This window comes from Marmota marmota, unplaced genomic scaffold, assembly GCF_001458135.2.
Source record: "Marmota marmota marmota unplaced genomic scaffold, marMar, whole genome shotgun sequence".
NCBI classification, from domain to species: domain Eukaryota; kingdom Metazoa; phylum Chordata; class Mammalia; order Rodentia; family Sciuridae; genus Marmota; species Marmota marmota.
The window spans coordinates 1,671,004-1,686,398 of NW_026000283.1; the positions used below are offsets into that span (position 1 = coordinate 1,671,004).

Below are 15,395 nucleotides of genomic sequence, written 5' to 3' on the forward strand. Positions count from 1 at the left end.
GCCAGGGGACGCCTCAAAGGGAGGAGTGTGTGTAGGGGGGGGCACGGTGTGGGTGGGGCTTAGAGAGGGACGTGAAGGGACAACATAAGAAGGGAGAGCTGGGGTACGGAGAAAAGGGAGGGGCAGGAGTGCCCCACCACGCTGGCCACGAAGGGGAGGGGAGGCTAGGCTGCGAAGGGGAGGCCACTAGGAGGACCGGCCACACACGGGGAGGTGGGGTCCCAGGGATGGACAGTCCCCGAGAAACGAGGGCGCTCCAGGCTCGGGAGGGGAAGGGTGAGCAGACTCAGGGAAAAGGAGTGCTGCGAGAACCCGAGGGTGGAGGCGGATGGGCGTGTGTGGAGCGCTGAGGGCTGGGATTTAGCGCTGCTGTTTGGGATGACCAAAAGACTACAGTTGGGGGCTGCACAGACGGGACGGGGCTACCAAGGCAGGATGAAAACTGCCCAGGGGAAAGTGGAACCTACTAGGGCTAGAGAAGGGTGGTGGGGGCGGCCTCAAGCTCGGCAGGAAGGCGCCACCACCGCCCTCTGCCCGTCCCCAGCGTGCCCCGCCCCGTCCGGGGGCCCTAAGGGCAGCGGCCTCGGCCGTGGGGGAGCCGAGCCAGGGCGGTACCATTTGGAACAGAGAGGGGGGCTTGGTGGGGAGGAGGAGCCAGGGGTCAGAACCCTGTTGGGGGCGGGGGTGGCGCCACACCCTGGGAAAAAGGCTTGGGCACATCCAGAATGGACCAATCAGCGAGCAAGGCCAGGGTGGCGTCAAGGGGCAGCTCTGGCCAATGGGAAAGGAGAACACTTCGGAGGTTCGGAGGAAGAAAAAAAAAAAAGCCCCACGAAACAACAATTGAATCCGTTTGGGGGTTTGGGGGCTGGGATGGGGCATCGTTTATAGCACTTTCTAGCGCCTGCCCTCCCCTTTGAATGGGGTCGCTTGCATCACTTCTGGGCTGTGGGGAGCAAATGAAACTGAAGAGGGTCCCTGAAAAGTACACAGTGGATTGGCAATTTACTGGGGGCACTTGACTAGGCACTTCAGTTTGCAGGATGGAGGTGACAGCTTTGTACTCAAGAGTGAAACGGAATATTGAGATGTATAAAACGGAGTCTAGAGTGGCCAGGGGTCCCCATTCCCTACTGGCTACAAACTTAAGTCAACCAGCAAGCAGATCATGGCTAATCTCAGTGGGTAACTTAAAAATACCCTTTGGGCACTAAACACTGCTCAACATATTAATTTCCCTTGCCAGCCAGTCCCAGGTAGTTCCTGAGGATGAGCATGTTAGGGACCCACACAGCTGGGAAATTCATGTGGCTTTTGGCTTCAGAGTTAGCCTATGGAGTCCTAGTCCCTACTTGCTAATTCATTGTGTAATGCTGGCTACATCACTCTTTTGCCTATAAAATCAAGGCATTAGGACTAGTTACCTTTGAGGTATAGAAGTTTTGGAAGTGATTTGGAGAATGGTGTGCTTGGCAAAGGAGGCTTTATGGGGAGGAGGAATTGCAGCAAACTTGGAAATGTAGTGTTAGGTCCATAGATTCTAAGTGTCTCTAAAGCTCCTGAAACTGTATATAATATGGTACATGGATTTGTACCGTTTTCTGGGGAGGGCTCATAACTTTCAACAAATTCTGAGGGGTCTGTGACACCCAAGTTAAGCCATTTGGGCCTTAAAAGTCTTGTGTGTGTGTGTGTGTGGGGGGGTCTATCTCCAAGGAAGTAAAGCATGGTATGTCCTTTTTAAGTGAAAGTTTCCCAAATCCCTTGTTAAGACATGTGGCTATAGGGGCTCTTTCTGTTTCTTGTCATGCAAAGGAAGGCAAGTTCCTCTGAGCTGAGAAGCCCACAGGAACTATGATGTAGCAAAGTTTTGCTTGAATAAAATGTACTGTGAATCACTGGTGAGAACTGAGGAAGGAAAGGGAATAGAGGTTTACATCTGAAATGGCACCTACAGTATCTGTAAAGAATAAAATCTCAGTTTTCTTATGATGAAAGAGTATAAAATTACTAGAGTAATCTGTATGAGCAGGAAGCTCACACAAAGAAATGACAGTAGCTAGACTTGGGATAGAATGGAACTTCAGCACCATCCTGGTTTTAGGATTAGTCTAGGGCAGACTTCAACTGCATAGTGTATGCACCTTGTTTCTAGATTTAAAGATTAGTAGTTTATCACTATCCTCAACTCTTCAAACTTGTGTTTATGGTGGAGCGTACATAACATGTGACACGTAACACCGCAGACGAGGGTAAATTTTCTCTACTCTAATATAGGACCAACTATATGTCTTCATAAGAAAATGAGGTTCCCCTGACAAGTGCAACTTGAGAAATGTGAAGCTGGGGCATCTAAAGGTGTCAGACTAGAAGAAAACAATTCCACTGGGAAATAACACAGAATATATTCCAGTTAATAGATAAAAATGCCTTTATTTCTAACAGGTGGCTTATATTACACCCACATATGCAAAGCTAGTTTTGGAATTGATCCTGCAGCAGAGCAACCAAAGGTCCTGGGTACCACGGTATTTCTCCTCTGGCAACTCAATCTATAGAGCTTTTCTTCAGCTGTTTTTTGTGATGTCCAGAGAGTCGTTTTTGATTGCTCTGTACGATAGAGATGTCCGACCTTGAGGAAGAGCGATAGCCTACATCCTCTGCTTTTATCGGCTTAATGATATGACCTGGTTTGGTGACAACCTTGGGAGTGGTCAGCTTTTGGAAGGCTCTCTGGGTGTTCCACGTGGATCCTATAGGGGTCTGGATGGTCCTTTCAAATTGCTGATAGTGGGTGAATGGATATGGAAGCACCCGCACCTGGTAAGGAAGGAAGAGGGATCTGGTGAGTCAGGTCTCTAATGGTAGCTCATTAGGTACTGTTTGGGCACAGGTCACAGTTCTATGTGACAACCTCAAGGGAGTGAAGCTACTGAGAGGCCAAGGCATCCCAGTGTTCCTATCTCACCTTAGGAGAACCAATCTGCTTGAGGATATTGGGGAGTAGATGTTACCTTGGAAAGTAAGGTAGGTCAGGACCTCCCTGGCCCTCAAAGATTTACCCAACAGTCTAGGGATTGAGAAATCCTGGAGACGGCTCCTGTCTAGCTATAATTCTTCCAAGGCTGCTGTACCAGGGTAGTAGCTACTACATAACACTGTGACTGCAAGAAACACTGGAGCATTTGTATATCCCCATGGATTTTAAGATCCTTCTACCCTTCTCAAGCTTGGTATTTCCTTTTCTTACTTGATACTAGGGGCTGAACACAAGGGCACTTTACACAAACTCCTGAGATCTATCCCCAGTCTTTCATGTTTTGAGACAGAGTCCCCATTAAGTTGCTGAGGCTGGTCTTGAACTTGTGGTCATCTTGTCACCACACCCAGCTCTCTCTCTTTTTGTGGTGCTGGGGATTGAACTCAGGGCCTTGTGCATGCAAGGCACACACTCTACCAACTGAACTATATCCCCAGCTCCACACCCAGCTCTTTTCCTTTCCTTTTTTGTAGTGCTGGGGATTGATCTCTGGGCCATACACAGGCCAGGCAAGCATTCTATTACTGAGTTACACCTCCACCCCTCCTTTCCTTTTGATGGACTGAGAAATGCAAAGTTGGGGATTAAGGATTGAACCCAGGGATACTGAGCTACATCTCCAGTACTTTTTGAGACAGGGTCTCACTAAGTTACTGAGGATTTCACTAAATTGCTGAGTCTGACCTTGAACTTGTGATTCTCCTGTCTTGGCCACCTGAGTTGCTGGGATTACAAGCATGCATCATTGCCCCTGGCTCCTTTTCTAAGGTTGATGTTTTAAGGAACCCAAAGATATACTTTTGAATCCTGAACTCTACCAGACTGTTGTGCTCAGCTTCACCCTCTATTGGCATCATAGAAGGCAGAACTGGAAGGTCCTAGATTATTGGCTTTAAGATTTGGCTTAGACAGGGGAAGTGATTTACCTGGGTAAATGAGGAATAGCATGGGAGAACAGAACCCAGGGTTCCTGTTTCCTTGCCTGGTATTCTTCTCCACTCCACCATATTGCTATCTTTAGACATGTAAATAATCTGTAAATATTCCTCTAATGGCCCAAATAGGAAAAAAAAAAAAAAAAAAAAAAAAGTAAGCAGAAAAATGGGACAGGAGAGCTGGGATGTAGTTAGCTGCTGAGGACTACCTGGTGGCCCTGGTAGTAATGAACCAAACAGATTCTCCTTAGATTAAGGTAATGTCTTATTTGGGTTGATGCTTGATCTATGCACATCACCAAGGGCAAGGGAAAAAATTCACCTGCAGGAATCTCCGCTTCCCAACCTTGAAGCACTTTATTCTAAGTATACACTGAAACCTGCAGTGCATAGCTTATTTAAAAGGTCATGGCGGCACACACCTGTAATCCCACTGACTTGGAGGCTGAGGTGGGAGATGGCGAGTTTGAGGTCAGCCTCAGCAACTTAGTGAGACCATGTACCAAAATATTTTTATATGTATTTTTTTAATATTTAATTTTTAGTTGTAGTTGGACACAATACCTTTATTTTATTTATTTATTTTATGTGGTGCTGAGCATTGAACCCAGGGCCTTGCACATGCTAGGTGAGTGCTCTACTACTGAGCCACAACCCAAGCTCCCAAAATAAGTTTAAGGGGGCTGGGGATATGGCTCAGTGGTACAGCACACCTGTACTCAATCCCCAGTACTGAGAAAAATAAAATAAAAAATATAAGGGAAATTCTTGAAGAACTATTTGGTAGTCTGTTGTGACTGTATTAAAAAAATAGGAAAGAGCCGGGTGCAGTGGCACAGACCCGTAATCCCAGTGGCTTGGGAGGCTAAGGCAGGAGGATTGCAAGTACAAAGCAAGCCTCAGCATCAGCGAGGCACAAGCAACTCAGTGAGACCCTGTCTCTAAATACATAAAATACAAAATAGGGCTGGGGATGTGGCTCAGTGGTCTAGTGCCCCTGAGTTTAATCCCTGTTACCCCCACCCCCCAAAATATAAGAGCCCTGGTGGAAGGGAAGGGAAGGTGATCTTTATTCAGGTCAATGGTCTGTCACCTGTCACCTATAATCCTGTCCCATTGAAGAACCCTTTCCCCTTCCTTTATCCCTGTCTGTTCAACTGCTTATTTTCTAATTATATATCCTCAGTTGGGATGACAGTGGCTAAAATTTCTGCAGTGATTAGTTCACAAAATTAGGATCAAATAGAGTATTATTAAAATGTATATTTTCCTCACCTCTGTACCTATTAAGTAGTTCCCCCCCCCCCCAGACGGGCAAATGTAACTCATTTCAGTATTGTACTGTCTGGGAACAGATCTCAGAAGTGAAGAGAACATAAAGGTCATCTAGTCCAATCTCATTCAAGTCCCCTTTACACATGCTCATACACCCAGAGCAGCCCATCTTATCTCTGGATCAGTGTTTCCCCTTGAATTCTGCCTCTCATCTATATTTGTTTTTGAGAGAGGGTCTATGTTGCCCATGCTGGTCTTGAATTCATGGGCTCAAGCAATCTTCCGGTTTCAGCCTCCAGAGTAGCTGGGAGTACAGGTGTGTGTCCCCACTCCCTGTTTGCCTCCAATACTCTTCAAGACTATGATCATACTCATATTCTTCTATCCTACATATATCCCTTGGTTGTTATCATGATACAATTTAGAATCCCTTCACTGTCCTTAACAGGTACGCATTTGTCTTCAGCCATCTTTCTTTCTTTTGGTACTGAGGACAGAACCTAGGGGTGCTTAACTACTAACAGGTGCCACATCTCCAGCACTTGGTGTATTTTATTTAGAGACAGGGTCTTGCTAAGTTACTTAGGGCCTTGCTAAGTTGCTGAGGTGGCTTTGAACTTGCGGATCCTCCTTCCAAGCTGCTGGGATTAGAGGCGTATGCCACCATGCCCAGCTGAGCCAGGCAGTCAAGAGAGCAAGTAACTAGAGAGCTCTTTAAGTCTCACCTGATGAGCTGCTGCATGGATATTGCGCTTCTCGTTGATAATCACATTTGGCAAATTCTTGTCTTTTCTTGGAGGACCCTCAGGGGCTTTAATAAGAAACCTGGAAAGCAAAACAGTAGGACTACATGTATTAAGGACTTCGTTAAAAGGGAGGAAGGACACTTAGGGGTGAGGCAGGAGAATTTTGTGCTTTTCTGACAGAGTTTCTTCCTTATTGCCTGCCCTTTCCCCATCCCCCAGTACCAGGGATTGAACCCAGGGCTTCCCTCATACGTGCTAGGCAAGCAGTGCTACCTCTGAATTACGTTCCCAGCCCCTTTCTTCTTTATTCTTACCGCCGTCTTTTCTTGGCACTGGGCTTCAGGCCCAAACCACCCCACTCGCCCCAGCCAGGCAGTGTTAGGTCCACATCCTTTGGCTTATTTGCCTCCACAGCTTCCCTCTTCTCTTTCAAGAAATCTTTGATGACATCATCCCCAGCAAAAGCTTCCTTTATCATCTGCTTTTGGACTCTTTCTTCTTCATCTTCCTGGGAAGAAACAGAGCAAGAGCTAGAGTTTGCCTTAAGAGCTGAGGTTCATGGTAAGGTTTGAATTTTGGGTCATGACATTTTAGCGCCCCCTAGGGGGAAGTGCTGAACAATGACTGTCTTGTAATACAAACCAATCAGTAGCCAATTTCCTTCTCTCTAGGGTAAATAGCCATAGCTCATTATCATATGAAATAATTAGCAGGTGTCTTACTTGAGCAGTTTCAATTGCTTAATTAGGGATCCCTGAACTAGATGCCACTGAGTGGCAACAGCTCAGTGACTCACTTTGAGTTGTCTTGCCTGGGATCTGGTCAGAACTTTGGGTGAATTCCCTCTTTCCTTTGAGGGCAGTTTTAGAGTACCCCAGGGAGGTTCTGGTGGCTGAGGATAAAGGATGTGGGGGTCTCAGCAATACCCACATATGCCTCCTCTAGAAAGCAGCTACTTCTATATTTGCATCTATTAAACTGCCACTGGAACCAGCCTGGTCCCATAATATTCTGGACCTCTCATCTACTGAAATGTGCCGCCAGCAAAACAAAGCTTCAGTGATTTTATTGCACGTGCAAGGACACTTTCTGCACCAGCTCTAATCCTCCACAATGGCCAATGACCCTGGCTCTACTCACCAATTCCTCTATTGTGGGAACTTCCAAAGACTTCACAGAAGGAGTTTTTGTAGTTAGAAGGTTCTGTAGATTAATCATTTGTTCCTTCTTTTTCTTCCCCTTAGGGGCATCTGGCTGATTATTTGGGTTCCTCTCTGTCCACTCCCTTTGTAACATAGATCTGGGAAGCTCCCTTTTTTGAGAACATTCTTCTTTGCTCAGCTCTTTTAGTTCTTCCAGAGTCTGTACTCGCTCTGGCCTCTGCAGCAAAATGGGCTCCTCCTCCTCTGGGGCAGATTCCTCTGTCTGGACTTGGAGAACAGTCCCTGCTGAAGTCACTCTTCGCTTCCTGGACTGAAGGTTTCCTTTGTTGAGTCTCTGAGCCAATGCCCTTACTTCAGATAATACCTCCTGGCTGCTTGAATCTAGGGGGAAATGAAAGCTGTCAGGAAAGGTTTGGACATTGCCTGGTCAATGGTTGCTAGGTACCATATATGACGTTCTAAAAAGAACTAACGGAGGAAGAGAAGATTCTATATGCTAGATCTCCTGGAGAGTTCACTAATCACTACATGTCAAGCAGGAGGTAATAGAATTTTGTAGTTAAAAGCAGCATGTTGGGGCTTGTGGCTATGGCTCAGCGGTAGGGCACTTGCTTAGCATGTGCGAGGCCCTGGGTTCGATCCTCGGCACCATATAAAAATAAATAAAGGTATTGTGTCTAACTACAACTAAAAAGCAGCATGTTGGGAAGCAGACACCTGAGTTCTAGTCCCATGCAACTGCTACATCAGAATTGGGGCTTAATTTCCCTGTATGGTATATCCTGCTTGAGAAGACTACTCAAAGCTTCATTTTTTAAAAACTCAGGGCCTAGCATACGCTAAGCAGGTACTCTACTATTGGATTATATTCAGAGTTTCCAAAATTTTTAAGAAGGGAGCCATTTTAACAGGTGGCCTCTGAAGCCAACTTCATTGTAATTTATGCTTTACTATTTGTAAAAACTTCCATGATGGTTTTGTCTTGACTCTAAAAGCCTCATTCCATCTTTTTTAAATTTTTTTTTGAGGGGGTGGCTACCAGGGATTGAACTCAGGGGCACTCAACCATTGAGTCACATCCCCAACCCTATTTTGTATTTTATTTAGAGACAGGGTCTCACTGAGTTGCTTAGCACCTCACTGTTGCTGAGGCTGGCTTTGAACTTGTGATCCTCCTGTCTCAGCCTCCAGAGCCTCTGGGATTACAGGCATGGTCACTGTGCCCGGCCTCATTCCATATATTCAAGCAGTATTTCATAATGTGCTATGATCCAGTCAAGAAGAGAGGAAGTAGCTACTTTCTAGAGTTGATGTCGCTCACACTTTCCAGTCGGGGACAAAATCTGAGCAAATCTTTCTAGTCTCAAGAGCCCTAAGGAAAACAGAGTGACAACACAGAGTACTTCTAAACTGCCTTTTGCAAAAACTCAAGTTGTCTCCAATCCCAAGTGGATCCTGCTTTGGCTTAAAGCCACTGCAGCTCCTGAAATCTGGCTTTGGACACCAGCCTCCCAAGTAGCTGAGATTATAGGTGCATGCTACCATGCCCAGCTAAATAACCAATTTTTTAAAGGGGTTCAAGGGATGTTGCTGTGTTTTGTGTTCATATAGAGACTACCCCACATTTTCAGTGTGCAGTGCTACTTTCCAAAATCCTCTCAGAAGTGACTACTTGTAACTACCTAATCCCAGAAATCTCCAGCTGAGAATCCTTAAGTAAAAGTTCTCACAACACATTTTAAATGAAAGCAGTTTTTTTTTTTTTTTTTTTTTGATGGTGCTAGGGATTGAACCCAGGGCCTTGTGCATGCAATGAAAGCACTCTTACCAACTGAGCTATATCCCCAGCCCCATGAAATCACTTTTAAAGTAAAAATTTTACCATGTAAAAACAGATTTTTGTTGTCATCTAAATGTACTATTCCTATAGGAAATCAAATCAGACCTGAGAATCTGTCCAGACAGCCAGGGGATTTCTTAATGTAGGCAGTTTCCTAAGCAGGCTTTATGATGTCTGATTTATCTCCAGAATGAGGGCCCTGACCAATCACAACGGTGTTGCATTGTTCACATAAAATCTCTTCAAAATAATAGGAAAAAGTATACACAGAAACTGAAGCCAAGCCTGGTGGTGTACACCTGTAATCCCAGTAATGAGAGGCTGAGGCAGAAGGATCACATGTTCTTGGCCAGCCTCAGCTGTAGTGGGACCCTATCTCAAAATAAAAAATAGGAAGGGCTCAGTGGTAAAATGCCCCTGGATTCAATCCCTAGTTACAACAACAAAACCTGAGAACATAATCATAATTCTAAAGTGCCATGTAGCCTGTAGAGCCATTCATGCCTATATGAAGTGCTAAAAATGCCACTCCTACTTTACAAACAATACAAATTCCAGCAATTTGAAGACATTTAATAATGTCTCAAAATCCACTTATGGGATTTCACTTCAGAGACCCAGTGCACTCCCTCTTAAAAGTCCCCAGAGCCTAATCACTGCACGTGTGGGTGGACACTTGTTTTTTCCCTTACAGTTCATCCCTAGCAATATGAGGTTGTCCCTTCTGCTTCATCGTACCTCACCTTTTGTTTCTTGTCTGCCCATGGGCTCAGCATCCTGCTTGAGCTCAGATCTTTTTCTAAGGGCTCGCCTTTCTTCAAATTCTTTCAACAAAGTTTCTTCCTCTGCCACTTGTCTCTCGTCTTCCTCACTTTCAGAAAACTCCTGGGCAACAGGCTCAGGCAGCCGTTCAGAGTCCACCTGGTTTTCATCCTCTTTTGAATCGCTGTTGCAACTTCTGAGCATCCAGGGATTGGGTCCGTTTGCATCCATCTGTACTTCATTCACTACATCAGGGACAAGAGTTTCTTCCTCTTCTGCGCCTCCCTCCTCCTCACTCTCTGAAACTACCTGGAGTTTCTGTGTCAGTTCTTTGTTCTTAGCCAACTGTTCTTGCATAGCTTGTCGAGCCTAGAGGGAGTCACAGCAGGAGACAGACTTGTCATTAGTGACCACAATTACACCTTTCCTGGTTCATTTCTTAAAAGCTGTCTATTCTCCTTTTAATTTGATAAGTATTTCTTACTGATATCTACTGTTTAAACTGTACATACATCACTGTGTTTGTAGCTATGGGATAAGATGGAAGACAAATTATTTGTCCCTAGGGAATCAATATATGACACACAATTTACAAAAAGCCCCTCTCCCCTTTGCTGGACTTGCCTTCAACACTGTTTCCCTTTTCCACCTTGTTCCTGGTCATTTTCCTCTCTGCCTTAGAGATTTTTCTGATGGCTTTTTAGATTCTTGGTTTTCCATCCATCCTCATGGCTCTTTCCCAAATCTGCTTCTGCTAGCATCCTTATGGACTGATTTTTTTCCTTTCTTTCCTCCAATTTCATCTCTTCTGTCACCCTGATGGTCTCTTACCTCCAGATCATATTTGGCCATAATTGCCTTTGACTTGGCCCATTTCCCACTGTTCTGGTGCTTAAGGCTCATTCGCTCCTGGAAAGAAAGGACAGAGGGAGATCTTTAGTGCCTTCCTGAGAAAGTTGGGTTCAAAGAGAGGGAAGGTTAAGAGGCAGTCTCACCATCATTCTGGCCTTTTCAATTTTTTCCAGTTCTTCCAACGCAGCAGTTGGATTGACCTTCCGTAGCTGCTCAAATTCTTTTAGGGCTTTCTTGGCCTTTCCCTTCTTCACAATTTTGTGATATCTATAGGGTAAGAGGATTGGGAGGAAGAGCTAAGAGATTTAGTTGATGTCACATGCATAAGTACCCATGTTCTATATCCAAGTAGTTTCCCTATGCAGGGACCAGAAAGGATGTCAGAGTCAGCTGACTGTAGGGAACCAGTTTGGGACCTGAGAGGACTAGCAGGACTCTTAGTCCCTGGAGCCAGCCCCTAGGAGCTGTCTTCTGCACAGTGGAGTCCCCTCTGCTTCTATAGCCCAAGGGAGGAACAGAATAAATTCCAAAGAGGTAAAAAGGCAGGAAGGAAGCTCTACTGGCTTCACTAGTTATGGAATTCAGAACTCATTCTGCAGAACCACTCTGTGATGCCTTGGAAGGGAGAGAAAGTTATTTAACAGTTCTCTTTGGCAAAATCATGCATAAAAGCCAAAGGAGGAGGAAAGGTTGTTTCCAAAGCAGGCAAACTATACAAGGTTGGTTTGGGGGAAAAAAAAGGCTGGTCATTACTATTTGGGAACTCTCTTATATGACCCACGTCAAAGATTCTCTACAAAGAATTCATGATCGGCTATGTCATTTTATTCCATGGGATCCAAGGCCTCTTTACTCTTCATTTATTTATTTTTTTTAGTTGTTGATGGACCTTTATTTTTTATTTATTCATTTTTATGTGGTGCTGAGAATTGAACCCAGTGCTGCACACATGCTGGACAAGCACTCTACCACTGAGCTAAAATCCCAGCTCCAAAGCCTCCTTACTTTTTACTTTTTATTTTCTTCTCTCTTCGAGCCCTGGCTTCATAGTAGGATTGCAGAGCCCGGGCTCTCTGAAGCTCTGCTCGTCGCATCTTAGCCTAAAATGAATGACATTTACAATGACTCCTGGACTTGAGGGCAAATGTTGGGAGAAGCATAGCAAGCTTGGTTGTTCAAAGGGCCTAAGATGCTTACCTCTTCTAGGCTCATGGCTTTCAAAGAGGCTTGTTCCATAGGAGTCAGTAAAGGGTCTGTCACTGGCTGCTTGTTCTTATGGAGGAGGTTAAAAATTTCATGCTCCAGGGGAGTTCTTGCCTTAAGGAGACAACAAAACATTCTAAGTCTTAAGCTATTTTCTTATATCTTTTACTTTACATTCCTATGACTGTCTAATTTACGACACTATAATTGAAATCACAAAATGGATAGGATTGGCTGTTACAGCAAGAAAAGGTTCCAGCTTGGCTGTTCAGTGGTGTAGGCAAAGCCTTATTTTATTTTGAGTTTTAAAAAATTGCTTCAAGACAACTTTAGCAAGGGGAATCTGAGGCTTTCTAATACTCGCTAACACTACTGAGGGGCATCACTCTGTTCGGTTATCAATATATGTAAATCAGAATTCAATCTCCTTAAGAATCTATGTAGGATCCCCTTAAGTCAGGAAAGAGAAATCAGTTTAGACAGTCAAAAACAAAATAATCCCTGTAATGTTATATATTTGAAACATAACTATTACCAGTTAGGAATCTCAGATTTTTTATCATAAGCCTTATTTAAAGGCTATTTTCTAGAGGGGAGAGGAAGTTAGATCATAACCATTATTTGCCACCAATGGTATGCCAGGAAATACATCTGCATAATGGCTCAGAGGGGACCCCCAACTTTTTGAAACCACAGTGAAACACTACAAATCCTGTATGTATGTGTTCTTGGTATTGTTAATTACCAATGAAAGCAAACAAGAAAAACATGGCATTCTTTGGTATACTCTACAAATTTAGTTTATGGCAAGTTGTGTGTTGTAATTTCCTGAGCACAAAAGGACACTACCTTAAAAAATATGACCTTCATGTAATTAGCCTGCTTCCTGACAGTTCAAATTTAACTCGTTTCCTAACTCTGGCTCCAATTCCTCAGTTTCCACTTAATTTTGCCAAACAGTATACACACACACACACACACATATATATATCTATGAAACGAGTGAGCTGTAAGCATGTCAACAGAAGACTCCATTTGCTGCTTGACTGATACTGTGAGGATGACTAAAATAATCAGGCCAGTCAAGCCATGGTCTACCCTGACAAGGCACAAAGATAGCCCTAGGCAACAGAGCTAGTTTCAAACCTCACACATATATTATGTGTGGTTTTCTTCAATGGCCATATACATCATGGTCAGCAATAAATTTGTAAATATCTAGGCAAATGCATAAATACACATTATACGTTGCTATTGATTTAACCATAAACCTATTCTACTGAATAGTAAAGGTACATGTTTTTTCCATTTTTCAGTATTTGCAGTAATGATCAATCGGACTATGAAGCGATTTATATCACAATGTTATACTCTCCCTTCAACTCACTTCAGTTTACCAACATTGATCGATCAAAGCAAAAACATTCCAGGCACTTGTGAGGGGTGCCAGGAATATACAATTGATTAGGATAGTTCCTGTCCTCATAGAGCTCACAGCCTTTCAGAGCAGAGAAACAACACAATGAGTTACCTGTTACTCTCCAGGGGTAAGCATTGAGGAACAAACCATTGCTTCTGATTAGGAGGCAGGTGGACTGGGTGGGAATGGAAATGACTCTTAGGCTTTGAGGTTTAAGAACAATTCTTTTCGGAGGAGGGGAAAATCGACAGATGAGTATAAACAAAAACATGGATATCTGAAAATTAGTGGTATGTAAGAGAACCATGTGTTGTCCAGTGTAGCTAAAATGTTGGGTGCTTTTATTTCGCTCTCTATGTGGAAAATCTTTGATGGATTTTAAGTAAGAGAGTGACAACCAGTTTTGTGTTTCAGAAAAAAAAAATCCTGATGATTGGGTAGTGGAAAAAAAAAAAGAAAGAAAGCAGGGATCTGGTTGCCACAACAGGCAGAATTTACAGGACTAGCACACTGCACTGTATGGGTGGAGAAGGAGACAGTTAAGCGGACAAGTAGGAATCAGATAACCAAGATTTTCAACCCCAAGTGCTCATGGTAGGGGGGTTAAGCTTTGAACTGAGTTATAGGATGAAGGTGGTGCTAAATGTTTAAGGAGTCTGGGGAAAGAAAATGTGAAGCTCACTTTGTGGGAGACCCAGGTGATGCCTTATTTGCCATATGGACTATGAAACTGGAGCTTAGAAAGGAGCAACACTGACAGCCAAAAGTCATGGAGTGCAGACAGCAAGAACAAAAAGGCAAGGGCTGGGGATTTAGCTCATTGGTAAAGTGCTTACCAAGCATATTTGAGGCCCTGGGTTCAATTCCTAGTATAGGGGAGGGGAGATTGGTGGGGGGCAAAAAGCCTTAAGAAAAGTTAGAGAAATAAAAAAAGTACCACAGGTATGACACAGAAGCCAAGGGAGAGGAGATTTTAAGAACACGATGTGTCAATGGTGTTGTCAGTTAGGCTGACGATTAAGAGGACATGTAGCAATTTGGAGGCCTGTCACTAAGGCCTTTTTTTTTTAATAGCATTGGGAACTGAACCCAGGGCCTCACTAGGCAAGCATGATATCATTGAGCCATACCCCCAGCCCACTAATGTCCTTTGAGAAAGGTTTCAGTAGGAGAAGCAAGTGAGAGAATAGACCCAGCAGTGGAGATCAGCTCTTCCCAAAGCACATTCTTCATAAGATAACGAGATTTACTTCACTTTTTAAAAGCTGAAAATTCAGTTGGGCATGGTGGCACATGCCTGTAATCCCAGTGATTTAGTAAGCTGAGGCAGGAAGATGGCAAATTTGAGGCCTGCATCAGCAACTTAGCAAGACCCTGTCTCAAAATAAAAAGGCTGTGGCTCAGTAGTAGCGCATGTGTCTGGCATGTGTGAGGCACTGGGTTCATTCTCAGCACCACACATAAATAGGTAAAGGTCTATCAACAACTAAAACAAATTTTTAAAAAAGAATCATTGATACTGAATGCATAGATGAATAAGTGAGTAAATAAATATGTGACTGGTATTGTTTAGACCTGTAATGTCCCTCAAAGGATCAAGGGATTTGTCTGCAGTTTGGTGCTATTTGAATAGTGTGGAGCTCTTTAAAAGGTGGGGCCTACTGGAAAGTTTTAGGTCATTGATCATATGTCCTGAAAGGGAATTATGACATACTTGTCTCTTCCTCTTTTTCTCTTTCATTCCTGGTCATAGATTGAACAGGTTTCTACCACCATGCACTCCCATCATGAACTTCTGCCTTTGCAGAGGCGCAACCCAATGGAGCTAACCAAACATGGATTGTGAGTGAAAATAAACATTTTCTTTTTTTTTAAAGTGATTGTCTCAGGTGTTTTGTTATAGTAATGGAAAGCTGACTAACACCATGAATGTAGAACATACTTAGTTCAGAGGCAGAGCCATTTGAAGGCAGTATGGAGAACACTTGGAAAACTTGGAATGGGACCACCATTTGACCCAGCTATCGCACTTTTCAGTTTATACCCAAAGGACTTAAAAACAGCATACTACAGGGACACAGCCACATCAATGTTTTATAGCAGCAAAATTCACAATAGCTAAATTGTGTTACCAACCTAAATGCCCTTCAGTAGATGAA

General features: G+C 43.9%; 1 protein-coding gene across 1 annotated transcript in view; it reads right to left on the reverse strand.

Annotated features, from left to right (window-relative positions):
- Positions 1 to 2,413: 2,413 nt before the first annotated feature.
- The window catches only part of Utp14a (UTP14A small subunit processome component), a 21,574-nt gene continuing 8,592 nt past the window's right edge, over positions 2,414 to 15,395 (reverse strand). The window contains exons 7-15 of the mRNA XM_015498492.2: positions 11,811 to 11,930; positions 11,619 to 11,713; positions 10,757 to 10,880; positions 10,593 to 10,670; positions 9,743 to 10,130; positions 7,137 to 7,540; positions 6,311 to 6,504; positions 5,976 to 6,075; positions 2,414 to 2,820 (exon numbers count right to left, since the gene is read on the reverse strand). Coding sequence (XP_015353978.1) covers positions 2,548 to 2,820; positions 5,976 to 6,075; positions 6,311 to 6,504; positions 7,137 to 7,540; positions 9,743 to 10,130; positions 10,593 to 10,670; positions 10,757 to 10,880; positions 11,619 to 11,713; positions 11,811 to 11,930 — 1,776 coding nt within the window. The 3' untranslated portion in view covers positions 2,414 to 2,547. The remainder of the gene's footprint in view (positions 2,821 to 5,975; positions 6,076 to 6,310; positions 6,505 to 7,136; positions 7,541 to 9,742; positions 10,131 to 10,592; positions 10,671 to 10,756; positions 10,881 to 11,618; positions 11,714 to 11,810; positions 11,931 to 15,395) is intronic.